The 21,911-nt window shown below is 37.9% G+C and overlaps 1 protein-coding gene across 1 annotated transcript in view; it reads left to right on the top strand.

The window, feature by feature from the left end:
• LOC107564431 (transforming growth factor beta receptor type 3-like) overlaps positions 1 to 21,911 on the top strand; it is a 137,102-nt gene that overhangs the window by 68,252 nt on the left and 46,939 nt on the right. The window contains exon 4 of the mRNA XM_016249523.1: positions 6,991 to 7,128. Within this exon, the coding sequence (XP_016105009.1) occupies positions 6,991 to 7,128 (138 nt within the window). The remainder of the gene's footprint in view (positions 1 to 6,990; positions 7,129 to 21,911) is intronic.

The following is a 21,911-nucleotide window of genomic DNA, read 5'->3' as shown; positions in this document are numbered from 1 at the left end:
AAGAATTGGATTAAACCATTTGATTCATATGGATTTTTTATGACCCCTTTATGAAGTTTTTGAAGCATCAAAATTTTGGTGTAGACCTTTTGAATTTTTATTGGAGGAGCCGCTGTTGTTTTGAAGATAATTGCCAGTCTTATGGCATTAAGTCTAGTCATTATGAATGACATAATGGTGAGTAGGGCTGTGCGATTAATCAAAATCATCATAAAATCGCGATTTGAGCTTGCTCGATTTCTAAATCGCTTTATAGCACAATTTTTCATGCCCCGACCTCCCGCAGTATGCTATCTGAACCAATCAGAATGCAGCACGCCTAAATGGAGCATGAGAACAGAACAGACCAGGCGGGCATACAAACGTAACGCCAGGTCCACACATTCCGTCTGTGGTGCGTATTTTTTCCACGCCCATATTAATGGATCAGAGCGTTCACACTGCACGCGATTGCGGTCTGGCAGTGCGCTTCAGGAGCAGTGTGTCTGCAGCAGTCATGCTGCGATCGTTTCTGCACGGAGTCTATAGGCCCGGGCAGGGTCGTCGCCAGAGCGCACAAAGTGAGGGGGCAGGCACAATTTTTAGGGGGGCCGCACTTTTGGGGGGACGGGATAAACACAAACATGAAAAATATATAATTCTAATGGATAAATATAATTGCAGTATATAATAATATAGTAATAAGCAATAAACATGCCAAAACAAATTAATTTATAAAGAAACGTAAGGTAAAGTTCGGCTTACTTCTCTCAAGCACAAATCCAAATGTGTCCATATTCGTGATGTAGCTGAAGCTAAACTATTAGCCTTAATAGGTAAATAGGCTTTGTAGTTCACGCGCATTCCAGTATCGACGGAAAAATATCATAATTAGCAAAAATATGCCACAGTGGAGCGGGTCTCACGCCGAACAGCACGGTGAACGGCTGCGCTGTTTCCAATGAATGCAGTAGCTTAGTGTGCGCGTGAGGCGCTGGGGCGATCAAACAGCTGAAACATAAAATAGACTACTCCGTAATTTTTGGTCATACAGTAAAGGCATAATTCGAAACTGCAAAGTGTTACCAGTTTGAGTCTATTTGCCCAAGTCTATTTCTGCTGTGCTGCACACGTGCTGAATTAAAGTGACAGCGTATTATTCAACGTAAAAATTAACATGGATTAACATAGAAATTAATTACACCATAAATGCATATAATTAAAGTCTACTGTTTTACAGTCAACAGTCAACACATAGCTTTTTGGCTAGATTTAAAACAAGGAAAAGTGCACTTTTAGATAAACAAGGCAATAATAGATGGCACTCGTGGTGGTAGTTAAACAAAGTTATATTTATTGAGTTTAAACGTGAATATGTCTATGAAAGATTGTATTACTGTACTGTGATAAAAGAGAATCACAATGCTGAAAAAGCATTTTCAGAAACAACGTTTGGATTTGAAATCAAAATAATGGATAAATGTTGTGTTTGTGGTAAACAGCCGCGGATCAGGAGCGGACTGCAAACGCGTCCTGTGCGAAAGCAAAATGAGTCCGTGCTGCTTCTGCACCGCATACACATACTGTATACGCACTGCAGACAGAGTATGCGTGAACTTGGCGCAACATATCTAGTTAAACATCTGAGGCAACGCCACAAAGAGCTCTATGACCAATGCATGGCAAAAAAAAAAAATCCCTGGACATAGGGCTTTTTTTTCTGCCATATGTCTGTTCTAGAGACATTTTGTTACACATTTACTTAGTGATTATTTTGCCTTATGTCTGTTCTAGAGACATGTTACAGCTTTTTGATAAAGCTCTAATTGGTTTTCTTTTGGAAATATGTTTCAAATTCACACTGAATGTATTAATGACTCTAAAGCATGTCTGTGTGTGTGTGTGTGTGTCAGAATCGTGATCAAAGAAATCACAATCGTTTTTTTTGTCCATATCGCACAGCCCTAATGGTGAGTGAATTACAAAAAAATTATAATTTTAGGTGAACTAACCCTTTAGTTATTTAGCAAATTGATTGATTTATCAGTTTATTTTTTTCCCTCTATAGTCAAAATCATTTGATTTTGATCATTTGATGATTTGTTTGTGGATGTCTGCTCAGATTGATCCAGAGGGGAGAGGGGTAGATATTAGATGCTTATTGAAAATTTTCCACTGAGTACAGACATTAGTGAAGCAAGTGAATGGAAAAAAATCCAGTGGAGGAAAAAGCGAGAGTCTCTTACTTGTGCGTCTGAGTCCGCTCTGTGTCTGCCAGACCCTTTGTGATAAGCACTCTGTAATATCTTCCATTCTCTGCTCTCTGAAGGCCCTGCTGTTATGATTATGATTATTGCCACACTTTTATTGGGCTCATTGCTAAACACTCTTATTTACTCTAGCGTCCTCCCACAGCTGCGGGGGAGCCACTTATTACGTAGCTCTGGGCCTCCGAGTTCCATCCACCAACACATCTGCTTCCTCTAAAGCGGACATCTTGAAATGGCAAAGTTTATGGCTGTTTTATCTCATTTGGTTTTGTTGGACTAGGTACAAACTGAGCTTGTCCCAAATGGCACTCTCAGCCCCAACAAAGAGGTTTATTGAGGGCGGATTGCAGCTGAATAGGCGCTATTGAGCACCTTTTAACCATAAGATAAAAATGTGACAGCCTGTGATCTTGAGGATAGATACACGGAAGTGAACACCACAAGCATGCACATTCACATCAAGTGTCCCATTTAAGAATTTTTTTTTGCATGCAGATGATGTCCTTTGTAAACTACAGCAAATTACTGTGTAAATTACTGTATCAAATCCACAATTTGGCAACATAATTTCACAAAAGGGCGTATTGAGGGCACATTGAGGCTGCATAGGGGCTCTGTTGATTACCTTTTTGAATCGTGAGATTTTTGAACCGTGAGAAAAATGTGACAGTGATCTGAGATCTTGTGGACAGATACATATAAGTGTAGGCCACAAGATCGCATGTCCACATCAAGTGTCCTATTTGAGACATGCCCATTTTTAACATTCAAATGAAGTCTCCGTTACCTTTAGTCAAACTCGGTAATGTACAATAAATTATTTTATATATTACTACATCCAATCCACAATTTGGTAACATACACTGTAAAAAAATGTAGTTTTTACAAAATAATTTTGGCAGCTGTGGTTGCCAGAATAATTTAGTAAAAAATATGGAAAAACTGTACACACATTTACAGAACAAACGATACAAACAAGCTGAAGTATACTAATATACAGAAGGTGCAAGAGTCATTCACACAAAGACAAAACACCATCCTGGTAACATATGACACTTAAATAATGCAATAAACATTCATTAAACAACAGAAGATGTAACATAAAATCCAAATGTACCTAACTGATAACAAAAACTATTAACAGCATTTTACTGTAAAATTACATGAAATTTCTGGTTAGATCTTTTACAGTTTTTCCCTGTATATAACATGGTAACTTACTGTTAAAAGGTTAGTTCATCCAAAAATTAAAATTAGGCTGTGTTTTACTCACCCCAGAGCCATCCTAGGTGTATATGACTTTCTTCTTTCAGACGAATCCAGTCGGAGTTATATTAAAAATGGTCTTTGATCTTTCAAGCTGTTTAATGTCACTTAGCGGGAATTGCATGCTTCAGTCCAAAAGAAGTTAAATAAAAAGCACCCATCCATTAAAAAAAGCGTCTCACACGGCTTCCGTGTACAACTGTTGGCGCAAGCTACATTAAAGGGATTATTGCGTTTTGAATATGGATATTTTTCGTACAAAAACGCATCGATTCGCTACAGGAGGCCTTTGTTCACCCCCCGGAGCCGTGTGGGACGCTTTTTTTTAATGGATGGGCGCTTTTTATTTAATTTCTTTTGGACTGATGCATGCAACACCCGCTGAGTGGCATTAAACAGCTTGAAAGGTCAAAGACAATTTTTTATATAACTCCGACTGGATTCGTCTGAAAGAAGAAAGTCATATACACCTAGAATGGCTCTGGGGTGAGTAAAACACAGCCTAATTTTCATTTTTGGGTGAACTAACCCTTTAACCTATTAACAGTTTTTTTCCCCGCAATGCATTTTTTCAATATTTTGCAGTTAAAATTACACAAATTTTGTATTGTAGGTTTTCAAATTGGCTTATCAAGTGTGCACTGCAGCTACATAGGGGTGCTATTGAGCACCTTTCAAGTCTTAAGTTTAAAATGTGACAGCCTTTGATCTTATGCATAGATACACACAAAAGAAAGTCAAAAGACCACACATCCACATCAAGTGTCCCATTTGGGACGTGTCCATTGTAACCATGCAGATGTCTCCATTACCATGAGTCATACTTAGTAATATAAATTAAATTATTGGGTTCATAAAAGTCATAAGGCATTTCAACAAGATGTTAGGTTTTTGGCCATAAACATAAAGTTTGCAAGAAATGGTTTGGTTGGACATGGCCTTCTGGACCTGACTATTGCTCTCAAGAGTAAGAATAAAATGAGGTATCAGTGTTTTAGTTGCAAGTAATAATACATAAATAAAGTTTTTATATGCAGTGCATTCAAAAATTTTCCCAGTCGAACACATTGAGTAACTGCATCAAAGCCAACAAGTTTTTGTAGCTGTTTTGACTGGATCTAAGATAATGTCATTGCCAGATTAGGTTTTCACTGTCTGATTGTTTCATTGACTAATTTGTTAAGTGAATAATTCAACACTGGCTGTTCTGATGAAGTCATGAGAATATGTTCTCAAGTGTGTAATAGTATTAGCCTGAGAATCAAGTTTAGATCAGTGAGATAAAAGGCCAACCGTGAAAGGAACTGTTTCAAACTATATGAAATATCCTGAGTGACCTCTCAGAGTTTAAAGGAAAATACTAGCATAATTTTCTCACCATCATTTTGTTCCATAACTTTGTTATGCAGTGGGAAACAGGATGAGAAATTTTGAAAAGTATACTGATACGCTTTCAAGCTTCCAAAGACCACAAAACATCATAAAAGTATCATAATTGTGATCTTTTAATGTGTTATTAAAGCTTTGTATGAGGAACAAACAGAAATGTAAGTTACTTTTATTTGAATGATTGCAAATTGAACTGTAGGTGATCGGTCAGTGCCCGACAGATGAAGAGGGTCAGTAATAAAGGTCTAAAGGTGACGAGGCAGTGCTTGTTTGTCAGGTCAGTGTTGAGAGGTAGTTAATCAAATCATGTCTAGAATGGAGTTTAGTTTCGACCCCACTGCAGGCCCTAAATCAGCAGGTTATATTTGGCCCATTAGGCCCCGACAGAGACTGCAGGCCCAGGTATAGAGCAACAAAACACCAGCTAAACAGCTCCTCAGAATCTAAATCAGTGTGACAAGTGGGGGCGGGGCCGAGAGCCGTGGAAATGGAGTGAGGCCGGTGGAGTAATTGATAATGAGCGACACCTGCACCACTCACCGGTCTCGAGTCCCACGGAGAAGCTCCAGAAGGATAAAAGGAGGAGTTACGACAGTGAAAGAGGAGAGAGGACCAGGGCTGGATTTAATTTTGTGTTTTGGTTCTGTTTGTGCGCGACAGTCGTCCGTGAGGGGCCGCGTCCTCCGAGGGACTCGAGACCGGTGAGTGGTGCAGGTGTCACTCATTATCAATTACTCCACCCGCCTCACTCTGTTCCCACGGCTCTCGGCCCCGCCCCCACTCGTCACAATCAGATTTTGGAACATTTGAAGTGACAGAACCCAAATCCACAACTTTCTTTTTCTCTCTTTTATCTCTATAATGGGTAAGTGCGAAATTGTATATTTTCATTTTTTTTTTTCATTTTCACTGACTAGTCATTTTATTTAAAGTAGATTTTATGAACCTTCTTAAAAAAACTGGAAAAAAACAAGAACCAAACACGGGGCAGTGGCCAGAGACATTTGTCTGCATGTCTCTAGCATTAGGCCAGCATTTAAAAAATAATGCAAAATATAAATAAGCTGAATATCTGCTAAACATCTGTGTATATTATAATGTTAAAGCTCAAACTAAGTAGAAACAATCTGTATAAACTATTCATCCTCATTAATCCATCCATCCATGTTGAACAGCTCTCTCGCTCAATTCACTATCACAACCTTTTTTGAACAAAAGAGCTTGTGTGTGAAAGTTCAAATACCAGTGAGGCCACATATTGTGGCCATCCAAAGAAAAACACGGCTTTCTTAGTCACTGTGTGATTATCAGCAGGGTGGAGAGACATAAATGGCACAAACTCTGATAAGGAGTAACAGGCATCCACAGTGCTGCTGTAGTCATGTTTTTGGCACTGACATTACTAAAAAAGAACTACAGAATGCAGGCAAAGAGGGAATGGAATGGAAAGAGAAAAGATGACAGGAGAGACATTTGGATTAGAGGAATGGGAGGTTTTTATGACACAGAGGTTCTCCACATTGGGGTCAAAACCACACATGGGGTCACCATAAATGCAAATGGAGTTGTGGGGGGATTTCAGTGAACTGTATTTTATTTATGATATAAATAAAAGCTTTGTCTAGCATGATTTTTATAGCCGTTGCGTTGGCTAATCCTATGTATGAAATATGCAGCTTTTCTTGTGCTTAAAATATTATGAGATGTATGCTACAACGCAAGAGCAATTGTAAACTGAGTGTTTGAGTTAAGAAAACATTTTCATCAGACATTTCCTAAAAATGAAATTTTAAAAGTAACATATTTTCCGTACACCTTTAAAACATATGAGTGTAAATGTGTATCAGAATAGAAAATAGTGTCTCGCATCATAACAAAATTTTATTAGCTTGATTGTAATTCTATATTGGCTGCATAATATTAGGTGTCTGAAAAGTCATTCCAGCAGCTGAGGCTCTGAGGACTTTATACAGTTCGGAGCCTCATGTGTCCTATCTGTCTTTGGTGAAATTCCTCATTGTCTTCAGCACTCACTTCCCTTTTCTCTTTGCCGTTCTCATTTGACCTCTTTCTTTGCTGTGTTCAGGTGGCATTACATCTGCGGCCCATCCAGTCCCTGCATGTGCACCAGAAACCTCTGGTCTTCGTCCTGAACTCCCCTCAGCCCGTCCTCTGGAAACTTCGCACAGAGAAACTGGCCTCAGGTGTCAAACGCATCTTCCATGTGAGTCTGAGTTGCTTTATGACTCTCTCTCAAACCGTTTCTCTCTATCACATCCCTGTTTCTCCCTATCCTCCCCAGTACTGCTTCTGAGTCATCTCCATCCACATTTTCTCAGTAATGAATATTCAGATTCTCATTCATTCCAAATCAACAAGCATCTTTAAACACACAATTCATTTACACACTATTTGGCTCGTCTTACCTTCCTCAAACAAACTTCTCCACTCTCCTGTCAGCAGAGGTCTTACTCGCTCAAAGATGCATTCAGGTGTGTGTACCCAGAGGAAATACAAACAAGCTGACACACACACATCCATACACACGTAAACACACCCCATGCCAACACAACCATCTTTCAGACAGAAGCTTGTGTAATTGCATCTGGCACAGGCTTACAGGTTTATATTGACTGCTGTAGACTGTAGATGTTCACCACACTGTCTGACGGATGTTTGGTGGCGAGATGGTACCGAGGAGGTTTATACTCTAGTTGTGGCTTCGCTCTGTTCCCCACTGCTTTACCCATCGCTTTCACCACAGAAACACTTACTGTTCAGTGGGCGCTTTTTCGTAGTTTAGTTCTCAGTTATGCATCAACTTTGTATCATATGTTAATTCTAAAAAGTAAAAATGGGACAATTGTTGACATAAAGTAAAAGTGTTATTAATTAGTTATTTATATTATTAAGAGTTAATAATGTGAATAGTATGACTTAGATCTCCGACTTTGGATTGCAAAATGTTATATCTTGGGAAATTTTAAAGTCTTCTGAGATCTCTACTGAAACTCTAGAGGAGACAGGTGAAATGAATCTGAGCAGCAGGACAGCCTCATTAATGAAACACAAGCAGAGCAGATTTTTGTAAATTGTTTGCAAAACCATCATTAGTTTTGGGGATAGATGTTTACTCTCAACAGCTATGTTTACATGTACACAGATAATCTGTTTATAATCAAATTGATGGTTTAATTGGGTTGAAAACCTTCATGTAAACAATCCAATCGATCTGTCTGAGCTTCTCTAGCATGCATCCTAATATAGTTATCAAATAAACCTGGCATTGTATATTAAAAATATTGTTAGCTCAATGGCAAATTGCTTTTGTTCTTCTTGTGTCGCTTTGGATAAAAGTACCCGCTTTTGCATTAATGTAAATGTTTTTCATATGTTTTACATTATATGAATAGGTGTATGATTATTTACGTATGAATACTGAATATTTACTAAATAAATGTCTTTTGACGTTTGTCAACTTTCTGTTTAGATATGTCATCAAGGCAAAAATGTCAATTAAACTCATGGTAGCTCTGGTAAAATTATGATGGTGCTTTTATTTGTTTCTGTTTGACAGGGCACTATGCATAGGCACTGAAGTTTTTTTTATGCATCCCGATTGACAAAAAAGTGTATACCAAGTGTTTGTAGTGTATTGAACTGTCCCAGAGCGATCTAATCCTTGTTTAATATTGACTAAACAACATTTAATTCAAATGTCCATCTAATCTTTAATACTTGGCCACTTCTTTATGACAGAAATGCTACAGTTAGTGTCACTTCTTGAACAAGAGCATGTGGACATCGAAACGTGCAAACTCCGAGCAAGGGTTTAACCTTTTATCTTGAAGTCGCGATGAACAGTTAACATATTTAGAAAGATAATGATGTATTCTCCTTTGTTGGCATAGGTTTATAAATGATTTACCTTATTAGTCTGATAAAATGGTGCACATTGTTCCCAGATGAACGTTATAAGCGACTTTCCACGCATGTAAATGATAACAGTTTGTGTGGAGCAGCATTTACTATGAATGGAGCCGCTCTGAGATGCACGTAACCTACATGCATATAAATAAAGCACATATTAAACCCGCAGCGCATAGAGGCCTATTTAATTGAAATGCAGCCCTTTATGATTTCACCATAGCACTATGCTTTATTATGATTTTTTAATGATTTCTTTATTATGCGCGTAAAAAGACAGTATAAGTTATTATAATCCATAATTATGTCCCCACTGGATGCAACGAATGCCTCGTTTATAATGGGTTTTCATGTTTTTGAATCATCGCTTCGGCCTGACAGGGCATCATCACAGTATGGTAGGGGCGTGACATTTCCGTCACACGCTTGAGGTATTCGGCCAATCATAATGCCCTGGATAGCTGGCCAATCACAGCACACCTTGCTTTTCAGACCGATGAGCTTTGTAAAAATCGGCGCGTTCCAGAAAGGCGGGGCATAGAGGAGAAACAATAATGTACAGTATGTGGAAAATAATGTGGGGTTTTTTTACCTTAAACCGCATAAACACATTTCATTACACCAAATACACAAAATAATGTTCTTTTTAGCAACATCATATGACCTCTTTAATATTTTGTGCGGCCTTAGAAAGCAGTCTAATAATGCTTTTCATGGATTGTCGTCCGTGGAATGCACCACTTCCTGTATTTTGCCGGTTAACCGACAATAATCGAATACTCAAATTTAATCGAGGAATCATGACAGCGCTAAAATAGTCAGAATCAGAGTACAAAATATTACCACCTTTTATATTAAAGTTAGCATGTAATGGAAATTCACTATACTCTATATACATTTTGATGATCTTTTAGTGAACAAATTTATCCATGCATGTTTCTTTTTTTTCCTTCTTTCTTATATTTTTCTTTATTTTTAATGTTTTGATAGTTTGATCTTACTGTGAAACAACAGACTTCTGTCTGGTGCTGTATGCAAGACTTCTTCAATCATTTTATCTGTTTAAACTAGGGCTGTCAAAATGGCTCAAAAAACTAAATTCAAATTTTGTACTTAAATATGATCAAAATTCGAATTATGTTAGAATTTAAAATGCATAATTTCAGTTAGGGTGAAGAAAAGCTTTTGGCTTCTCTCCTGAGAAGCAAAATATTACTAATGCACGTTTATTCCAAGCATAAGATAACATGACTATCTGTGAAAAATTGCATAATGTTTAAAATAATGTTTATAAATCCATTATAATTAATTAAGTTGCTTAAACAACTATAAACAAAACAGCATCATGTATGTATGCATAGTTTAATACAAAGGACCGAAAGCCAATCACACAGAGTACATTTTTCATTTAAAAACATGAGTTGCAGGGGGATGGGGGGAAAAAACCCTGCCATAAAGTCTCGATAAAAGTTTTTTTTTTCAAAGTTAAACTTGCATTAATTTTACATGGCTTTCTAAACATGCAGCTCTTTTGTGTGAGACGCGAGTGCAATGGTGATAGATGTCCTTCTAGAAAATGTGCGAAATATGCGTTCTCTGTGAACGGCTTGGTTTCAGTTTTGATGTAAGCAAGATCTTCTCTGCATTGATGTTCTCTTTTTCCGCAATATTTTTAATGAACAACGCAGCAGCGCCGCATCTAGTGGCTTCAACTGGACAGGATAACAAATACATTACAATGCAACGACACGGCCTCTCTCATCTTTTTAAGTGGGAGAACTTGCACAATTGGTGGCTGGCTAAATACTTTTTTGCCCCACTGTACATCGTCATCGCGTCTCATGTGCCACTGATAAGGCTGCCTCCTTAACGCACGCCTAAAATTCGAATGCAACGTTTTTGCATTCAAATGTGGATTTTTATTTTAAATTAGACGAATATTCGAAATTCTTTTTTTGACAGCCCTAGTTTAAACCCTACATCTTACAATCGATTGCAAGCTCACAGTCAGATCTGCCTCCATCCAATCAAAAGCCAATGAATAGAACCAAGTCCCCACCCTCCTTTTTTTTGATAATCCGTTTCACTTAGATGTTGTAACAAGACAGAAATGATCTATCACTACTTCTGTTACATCACAATTTTTAACACTCATTTTAACACTAACAACAACAAAATGGTGTAAATCTAAATTAAGGTTTTTCTTTTCTCATACATCCATATCCATTATATCTGGCACTGCATGAGAGTTTACCTTAGAATGATTTTTACAAAAGATTTGCACAGATATTCACATGTGTTTTATGATTGAGCCCATTGTTATCTAGAAGAAACAACTGAGATATTAAGAGATCTCCTCCTGAGATTTTTCTTTTCTACAAGTCTGCACATCATTGTTATTAAACTAAAACTTCTTGTAAAGGCCAATCTGAGACAGGTCACACGCCACCACGACTGTTAAATCAGTTATGCACCAAAATACCCACATTTGGCTGGTAGCGGGTGTTCATTTCCCACCCTGTCTCTATCACATGAGAAAATCACAATGCAACAAGAGCTAGTGGCCTCACTGGTTTAACTCTGTCACTCGTTCTGCCTCATGTACACTGTAAATACCTTTATGTAGCTAGCGGTTCTATGCAATAATCATTTTCAAATGTGTTTTAAAACTGTAGTATTTCAGAGGAATGTAGTGCTGAAAGCCACTATTGTTTCCATGTGTGTAGATAAGTTCTGCTCTCCTGCTTATGGATGCAGATGTAAAGAGACTCTGCATACACAAATGAAATACATGCTTTCTTTATCTATGTAAAGAATTTTCTTAAACAAGCATACTGACAAAAATATTAATGTCTTCGTAACCCCTTTAGTGGCCACAGAGTAGGGGTCGACCGATATGTGTTTTTCAAGGCCGATGCCAATACTGATTATTACAGATCAAGTAGACCGATAACCGATATTTTGAACCAATATATATATGTCTGGTGTAAAAATTTAAATTAATGTCAAAATTAAGAATAACAAGGACTCTGACAAAATCTGCCTTCCCTGGTGTTGGTTGAGTGTAGTACTCCCACAGTAAACTCTTTATTTTAAAGAGGTAAACTCTTTATTTTTGGCAAACTCTTTATTTAATGGGTTTACCATTCAAATTAAAACATGGAAGGAATAGTGTATTGTGTGATTATTCTTTTAAACAAAAGTAGTTGTAGTAGTCAGGGGTTAAAGCAAAAAAAAAAATCTTTTGACTGAATTTTTTCTCTGCCAAACCCCATTCCACAGCCATACCTGTCACACACCCAGTTTAAGAGCAGTGTTTTTTTTCTTGTAATCAAAAGCGCTTGTCCTCCTAATTTAAAAAAAATTAAGGAGCACCTTCTGATCAATAATCAAAAATTCTGATCAAAAATTTGCCTTCCTAATATGGGGTGAAGTGATTTACAGGGGCATTTTCTTGAATAAGAAAACTCCTTGAATAATTATTAAAATCGGTCACTCTCCTTATCGCGATCTGTGGGCGCACAGAAAATGAGAGTTCTCAAGAATCAAAAGTATGTTCAAATTATCAGTTCCGTCATTGCGTTATAAGCGCGGAACCTGCGGGAATGAGTATAATTATTATTAATAGCCGCAATCCTGCGCCTGAAATTCAAGACCTGCTCTGTGTTCTCCGCTAATAACCCGACTGTGAATGATGCGAGTGGCATTATGTTGTCAGTGAGAAGCTGCAGCCGTGGCGGGGAGGATTCTTGGTGTGCCGGTGTTCTGGCAAATAATGCTACCTATCAGATTATGCTACCAACAAATCGTCAGAACACCGGCAGAACAGGAGTCAGAGCAGTTCTGGAGATGTTGTTCATGTATTTATGGCCTCATGTAGTGATACGACAGAAGCTGAAATCACCGCGAGCGTCGCACACTTTGTATGTGTAGAAAACAACACAGCGCGTCTGTGCCATTTACATACACAGAGACATGCAGAACATGCTGGATCCATATTTAAATAATATTTTTGCGGCTTAATATTTATGGATACTAGTCCATATTGCGAGATTGGTCTGACTCGTGACTCCCAACAAATCAGATGAGCGGTGGGCAGAGACTGTTTTAGGCCACAGAGAGGTGAGTTCTGACAGGCTGCATCAGAGCCAAATAGCGCATTTCAAAATTAAGTTATTTTATCGGCGAATCGGTTTTGAAAATGACCGATACCGATAATCATAAAAATGCTTAATATCGGTGCCAGTAATCGGCCAGGCCGATAATCGGTCGACCCCTACCACAGAGAGATGTCCAACTGTACTGCACCCTACGTTCTCTCTGTGTGAGTCAGTACACTTTGACCATGTTAGATTCGATCTTTCCTCCCAAATTCAAAACTCGTCATTCATCACCTGGGTGTGGAACTATTTATTCTGTAAAACTACCCGTCAACATATTTCAGATTTGTTGCATGGCAAAAACTGAGCACAGAATGAAACCAAATCACAGTAAACCACTGGGTTTCAGAAACTGTTGAGATTATGGTTGAGAAAAATTTTATATTGTACTAGACCGTAAATTGAGTTATTTCCTGTAGAGACAGGATGTATTCTCATATCGGCTTCATGTAATCTCAGGTAGATGAATATGTGCAAAATATATTTCAGAGGAGAACATGCTGAGGTCATCCTTTGACGTTTATTAGCAAGTAAATATCTGGCTTTGTATGTAGTGCTATTAAAGATCATATTTATGTTTTTGGCAGAGCCCAGGGCAACTTACGAGAAAGGATGAAGATTGTGTTTGCGACAGATACTTTAGCAGGTAGCTGCAGTTAGGCCAAGACAAAATTCTCAAAGTGCTCATAACAAATATGATTAACTTGTTAAATGCAAGCTGAGTGACTAAAATGTTACAGATACGTCTTCCTTCTGTGGTAACTCGTTTTGGAGGTCTAGGGCAGCTTCACATGTTTCATTTGTGGATAAGGCAATCCCAAAATACAATGTAAGTGAGAAGGGGGCTCAAAAGGATATGTTAATTATAAATGCCAATCCTCTACATGGCGAGTAAATCACATGCATATGCAACAAAATTTTGCACTAAGTGACTAAAAATAATGCCTCTCGTTAGCCATTGGCTAATAAATTGTTAGATTTCACTTGCCATTGATTGAGACTAAGAATAAGTTTACATCGGATATATTTTATCGATATACACTTGAACACTTGACTAAGAGATAGTTTTTTGTCTTGATATCAATGGATGCACAACATATTTGATGGACAGTAAACTCCAGTGTGTAGGCATCCGACTCACCATCGCTTGGCTGAGAGCACTCTGTTTCTCTCAAACACACACTAAGCCGGGCAACTTTTTTGAGCAATGTTGCTTGGGCATTTTCACATTGAGAATGGAAAACAAATGTCTATCTGGATACTTTAGATCGGTCATGGGCCCTGTGTCTAATCTGGTTGCCCGTTGGCGACAACATTGCCCAAAGTTGCCCGGCAACATTGCTCAAAAAGTTGCCCCGTGTATCATCAGCCAAAGAGAGAGAAAGTCTTAAATACCACATAGAATTGACATGTTACACGTTTAAGATATTCTTTCTTATTTTGTTTTTCTGTTTGTAATTATTTTGCCATTAAAAACTAGCAGAAGCCTATCTAAGGCCTGTTGCATGAAGCCGGTTTCAGTTTTTACCCAGGTAAATTTGTGTTCGTTTGTGCAAAATTTTTGAGTTTTCAGGCTTAAGAAGGTGGGTTGGTTTTGAGCGGGTTTCGTTGCCATTGTTACTAACTTACTCTACATGGCTACCTTGCTCCGGAGCAGGTTTTATTCTGGGTTAGAGATTGCAAACCCAAACTAGACCAATCAGCTGTGAGCAAAGTGACATATATCTGATGCAATCAAGCCACTCCCCCTGTATTTGTCGCTCCAAATTAAAGCAGTTTACAGTGAAAGAATTTTAGAGACAGTGTTTATTCCTGCCTAGTAAATGGATTTAAATTCATTCTATTTTTAATAACAACTACTCTTAACCTTCAGCAGAAAAGTGAATTGCACTGACTCTCACGAGAAGTGAATCAAACCAATGCTCTCCATGTTCAGTGTGATTGGCTGTTTTCTGCACATGTCACAATTTCAGGCGCATGCACTGTTGAGTTAATCACAAACTCTGGATCAAACTTATATTGAGCATTGTGAGCCTGCTGAATCCGTTTGGATTTGTTTGGTTTTGTCAACTCTGAACCTATTCTGAAACTCAAGAGTTTGTTCAGCTGGCTTCACACAACAGGCCACTGGTTTCTACGGTAGTGGGCATAAATTATGCACATTTTGCTAAGCAGCAGTAAATGTGACCTTAACTTTAGTGTAAATAACTATTCGTACTTGGTATAAATAGCATGTTCTTCTATTTGTTTCTATTGTTCTATTTACCGAAAATAGCCTAAAAAATTTACTACAGAATTTAGAAACATGCTAATGTCTGTGGTGTTAACTGTGATCTTTAACAATTGAGAGACTATTAATATTGCTTTGTGTGCAGTGTTTCCCCTGCCATTATATTAGGGGTGCCCTCTAGGGATGTAACGATTACCAGTTTGACGATAAATCGTGATAAAATACCCCACAGTTAGTATTACCGTTTCATATTTTAATTATCATTATAACCGTATTCAATTACCGTGAATTGAACAACTGAGGATAAATAAATACTGTACTGCACAGGGTTCCAGTGTGCGAACAAATGGGCTCATTTTGTGATCTTTTTTTTTGCCAGTGCAACTAAATTTTGTGTGCGATCGCACTGGCGCGACCACCACATTGTTTAACTCATAAGCACTGCATTTCTGTTGCATGTGAAAAACATCAAACGGCAAACAAAACTGAAAGCATAACGAAACCGCGCGACTTGTTTGAGCTGCACAGTGCTTCGAGTGTAGAGCCTGGTTTATACTCGCCGCATCAGCACGAGCGCGAAGCTGCGTGCAGCAAAAATGATGCGAATATTGAGGAAACGATGAATGGGTTTCATGCTAAAGTAAAGTAAAAAGCTGCTTCTTAAACCAAAGGTGAACATGCTGATATTCTTGTGGGGGGAAAAACATGCAAGCACTGTCACCGACAGCAAGTTAAGTTTGACTTTTCTTTTTGTTTTCATTTTGAAAAGCTTGTTATCTTTGCTGTTTACCTCACGTTACGCTATGGAGGCTCTCATTTTTATTTATTTGATTCCTCAGTGTTTGCTAAATGTTCTGTAATTTATTAGTCGGTATATAATACAGCATGTGGTGTATGCCATGCCTCGATCGTCTTATTCGTTTTTGTAAGCTATAGTTTGTCATTGTATCTTACTGTTTATTGTTGTTATGCTTTTTAATTAAGAATAACAATGAATCCATCTTTTGTTTTAGTCTTAAAAAGTGAAAGGTGTGTAGATCAAAAAACGGACCGAATTAGCATGCCCTGCTGTAAATTTTGACCGGTTGATGAAAAACAAGCTTATGTGGATTCTACACATTTAAAAAATAAGGTATGTAGTATTATTTATGGAGCAGATAAATACATATAATCATTTATTCGTCAATTATCATTTTGACTGGACCCTTTTCTTTATCTATCTATTCTTTATCTTTATCTATTATTTATCTTTATTTAAAAGCTGAAATGTGAGGTTTACCATTTATGAAACTTTTTCAAAGCTTTATTTGAACATTTACATTAGATATTTGAAAATGTTATTAGATAAACTGTTGTCCGTCATGTTGTCATTTAAAATCCGGACATCATTGGCAATGTTATTGTTTTACTTATGCAAACAAAAACTCAATTTATTTGTTGTTTGTTGATTTGAAATGTAAAACTTGGTGTCAGTACTTTTTGAACATTTCCAGCACATTTTAACAATACCATGATAATACTGATAACCGTGATCATTTTGGTCACTATAATCGTGATAAGAAATGTTCATACCGTTACATCCCTAGCGCCCTCCCAACGGCACCCTTCGCCCCCCTTGAAGGTCAAGTTAATTAAAATTTAAAAACAGGTCTATACCTTGTTCTTTCATTAAACAAACTAAATAGCCTTATGTTATTTACACGACGGCATGTCATTTCGGTCTCTATGTTACATGGTCGCGCTCTCTGCATCACGCACAGCGGAGTTCCGCCCGACCGCCCCAAAGTGCACGCACACACAAGTGAGCACACTCCCACTAGTATTTGTAAATATTAAGCCGCAAAACGACTATTTAAATATGAATTCTGTGTGTTAATGAATGGCACAGATTTTGGTGCAGATGCGGTTTTGTTTACTACTCGTACTGAAGCGGACACTTCTGGTGATATTAACGTCTGCCGTCTCACTAATGAGGACATAAATACATGAACGACATCTCCAGAACTGCTCTGAGAGTCACGTAATGAGCATTTTACCATTTAATTTCAGTAAAACTATCCTCATATCACATACACACAGAAATGTAAAGGTATTCACGGCAACCCGTCAAAATAAAAGTTCGGTGTTACTTGAAGACATTGCGGCAGAAATATATTAGGCCATGTTGTTCAGTAGAATGTACATAATACTACTACTACTACTAAAATTATTAAAACCTTATTTTTAAGGAATAATCATACAATATTTCTTCAATATTTTAATTGTAATATTAAATCCCCTTTATTTCCCCAAAAAAAAAAAATGTGTTTAATTTTCATTATTTAAAAGATAAATTAAATGAATGTTTTATGCCTTAAAAAATGTAAATACTCAACACAGAATTTCTGAGGGAAAAAAATCGTAAGGCCATTGTAAGACTAATTGAAACTTGCTTTCAAATAATTAGACATGCTAAAAGGCATAAGGTTGGAAAAAATAAAACATTTCATAGGACCCTAAACATGTCATTTGTGTTAAACTTTTAAGAAATTGATGTTAAATTAAGTTTCATGATTTTAATTAATTAGACATATTTTTGATTAATAAAATTTAATTTAACCATTAAAAAGGAGTCCAGAAAAATTAAAACGGAACCCCCCCCTCCCCTCCCTTATCGGCATCAGTCAAATTAATACTCACTCTCTCTGTCTGTCTGTCTGACTCACTCACTCACACACACACACACACACTCTCACACCCCTGCTCTCTACATTAGCGGATGATGTGATCTCTTGGCCCTTTTGTTGCAAATGGTAACTTTACTCCTCAAACCCTATGTCTCCTGGAACATCTTAATAATGAGTCAGGACTGCAAAAAGGACCTGATCCCATTGTTGAGCTGTCAGCACGTACCTTCATGCCTTACTTCACATCTTCCTTTTGCTCTTGACTTTGATTTTATTAACCCAAGTCTCGTGATGACATCTGAACACACACATGCACACACAGCCCTCACAGTTAGTGTGGGATCAGCCAGGGCAATGAGCTCACACATTTGTTTTTGTTTTTTTTTACTAGAAGAACGTCCTTACCAGACATCCTAGCACACTGACAGAATTCATCCTTTTGTAGAGCAGCTCACACACACACCCTGTTCAATGCTGGGACTATTTCCGGCTTGACACTCTGTGAAGTGAACTCAGTTCCAGCACATAGTTGCAGCAGATGGCTCAAGAGTGTGTAGCATCAGGGCCAAGTCTTGTGCGATTTTGTTTAAAACTTACAAACATGGCTGGAGAAGAAGCAGAGGGTTTACATCTGCTCACGTCTAGGCAAAAAGTTTAATATTATTACAGTTTATGGTTATACATGACATTTCAACTTTTGATTTTTCAAAACCCACATGAATGCAAAGACGACATTTTCTAAGAACTTGGCACATTTTTAACTATATTTTAAAATATTTTTTTCCCTTCTATTTATTTTTCAGTAACCCTGCAACCAGGTTTCTACCTCTCAGGCCCTCAAAGTTGTCCCTACATTCTTACAGTTGAATAATGGCTTTATAAGGCTGGTTGTCTGTGGAGTAGCCCTGCCAACCCTTGTTTTCTGGTTCCAGCACTTGGAGGTCCAAAGAGGCAGATGGGAGTCCTGGAGTCTGGTTAGAAAGCTGGTTTTGGCTGCTTTGTATGCATCACCCGGCCCTAAAACAAAAGCCCTGAAATCCAAACATCTTATTGTAAAACACAATCCCTGTAACGCCATTGGCAATTTACCGGCAGTTGTGAAAGAGCTTGAAGGGGGACATGGGTGGATGCTTGAATCATCTTAAAAAATATATTGTTCTTGTCAAGAGAGGTCTGAAGAAGACCAGAATAGTTGCTGTATATTTTACTTTGACCAGCATATGACATTGATATCTTTAACGGGCCTCTTAGCATTCTTGATCAAGCAACTTCATGGTCAAGCTTTGTGCCACGGTTGCACTACTGAGTGGCGTGCAGAGCAAGGAACGGAAGGAAACAAGGAGTACATCAATACAGAGATTTTAATGATAACAAGGAAACACGGAAAACTCACATAGCACATGTAGACATGAACAATACCGGACGCTTAACTAAAAACAAGGGAACACTATTTAAACACATGACAAGACAAAGGGATGACGAGACACACCTGGGATCAATGGAAATAAACGGGGAACACCTGGATTTAAATCAACATAATCAGGACAGGAAACTAACCAAATATGGGCAAGGAGGGCACATGGGGAGCAAAACACACACAAAACATGGAACAAAGTCTGACACTGTTGGCCAAGCAACTTTTTGGTCTAGATCTTTCACAAAAAAAATTGGGCCAGCTTCACCAGCTGTGCATAAGTTACATCTTAGCCTGGTTTTGGCGAGCACCAAGTTACAGGTTGCATACTACAAAATATTTTTATGTTGCACCATTAACTTATGTCATATTATGCGACTACATATCACTTTACAGAGATCTTATATATATATATATATATATATATATATATATATATATATACACACACACACACATTTTAAATTAACAAAAAAAGTTGGGTCAGGTGACTAAACTACCGGGATACTTGATTCTGTTCTGTTGCATTTCCTTCCTTATAACAAAGACTATAGAATACCCTTAAAGGGACTTTGCTTATAATGACTGTTGTCAATAGAAACGCATTATAACACAGCGCACATCCATGTCTCTTGTATCACAGCGGAAGCGCTCTCTCATTTCATTCAAATGCAACTTGCCGTCTTGCGTCTCAGTTTCTGATTGTATTGAAAATGAAATCAGAGGAATTTAGTATTAATACTAACGACTATAATTTTGCTGTAGTGATCATATTGTCTAGACAATTGATTTGTACACTGTACATAATGCATGGAGTGATAAACAGGTAAGATTTTAAAACATTAATCTCAATTCAATATTTCATGTCCCCATAATTATTATACATTATTATAGGTAAACATAACAAAAAAATCTGTGTAATAAGTTAACTATGAATATACAATACATTATCCCTTAAATGTCAACCTTAAAGGGATAGTTCACCCAAAAATTAAAATTTGATGTTTATCTGCTTACCCCCAGGGCATCCAAGATGTAGTTGACTTTGTTTCTTCAGTAGAACACAAACAAAGATTTTTAACTCAAACCGTTGCAGTCTGTCAGTCATATAATGGAAGTGAATGGGAATCACGGCTTTGAGAGTCAAAAATACATACACTAACAAAACCAAATTTCACCCTGCGGCTCGTGACGATACATTGATGTGTAAAGATACGAAACGATCAGTCTGTGCAAGAAATTGACCAGTATTTATATCGTTTTTCACCTCTGATTCACCTCAATGTCCAAACTGTCCTGAGCGCATCCTGGGCGCGTTCTCAACAGCCGGCGTGTGACGCGTCTTCTTCTTCTTCTTACTTTACGGCGGATCGCAGACTTATAAGTGCATTACCGCCACCTATCTCTCAAATAGACCATTGACACTCTATCTACAATCTCAATTAGGAGATAGGTGGCAGTAATGGGTGAATTGGGTGAACTATCCCTTTAATAGTTTGAACGTGTTCGTTCGTCTTGGCTCAAAGCCACTTGCTGCAAACTTTTCTTCGCGGAAGCTTAAATTAATTACAAATGAGATAATGAAGTATTTCATCTCTAATTAATATTTTTTTGTCCAATTATTTGCCCAGTTAGTTTTGGTATTGAGGTAAAAGTTAACTTACCTTGCATTTGCTATATATCAGTGGGTGGTGGTCACAAATATGACTCAGCAAATTTGACGTGTTTCCCCCTTTTGCAGTGACTTTCGTCCTCGATTAAATTGCCATCAGGGCTCTTGTAAAAGCCAAAATACGACCAGACCTCCAATTTGGTCCTCTTAGATGGCTGAAAAATCTCCCAAGCGCTGTCACTGCCTTCCGCCATATCGTCTCGTGCAAAAAAACAACAACATTGGATGCTGGTGCTTCTGCGTCAGGCTGATGCTGTCTGGACAGGATTTACCGCGAGTTTTCAAAATCGCGATAAACACGGTTTTGAAGATAATTACATTTTAAACGATAATGCTAACCGTCAGGACATTTTATTGTGATTTATTGTGAAACCGGTAATCGTTCCATCCCTAGCTACTATAATCCACAAACCAGACCAGCATCAAACCAGCACTAATCAGCCTGGAAATTCTTTCTGGTCTAAGCTGTGATCTTCAGTAGGGTCTTTTAAAGTTGGGGAGACTGTGTTCAATCTGGCAGACGTTTATGAAATAAATGATGGCGCAACATTTTAGAAAGTTTGGCTGTTGTAAATTTGTTGTTCTTTCTGTATTTGCCAAGTGGCTGTTTTCCTGATTTTTATTGCCTTGGGAGGTTAGCAAAAACCTTCTCCCTCTCCCTCTGATTTTTAATTGAAACCATTACGGGACCAATATTGGTTTTGTGATGGAGGTTGATCTGCAGGAACGCTCTTCTGTGGTGCTTGCAGACAGATGGTGTTGTTTGTTCCACGGCAGTCTCTCTCTCCAGTTCACAGGAACATGACAGTGAAATTTTGTCAGGAACTTGATTAGCTTTCTGGTGTGAGCAGAACAAATCACCCACAAATGTATTTACCGCCTTCATCTCTTCAGTACGTCATGGTACATCCCCCCCCCCCCCATCTCCGCAGTTAAGG

The sequence above is a fragment of the Sinocyclocheilus grahami genome, unplaced genomic scaffold (assembly GCF_001515645.1).
Source record: "Sinocyclocheilus grahami isolate Dianchi unplaced genomic scaffold, SAMN03320097.WGS_v1.1 scaffold934.1, whole genome shotgun sequence".
NCBI classification, from domain to species: domain Eukaryota; kingdom Metazoa; phylum Chordata; class Actinopteri; order Cypriniformes; family Cyprinidae; genus Sinocyclocheilus; species Sinocyclocheilus grahami.
Note: the sequence above shows the minus strand (reverse complement) of the source record. Positions and strands in the feature narration are given on the sequence as shown.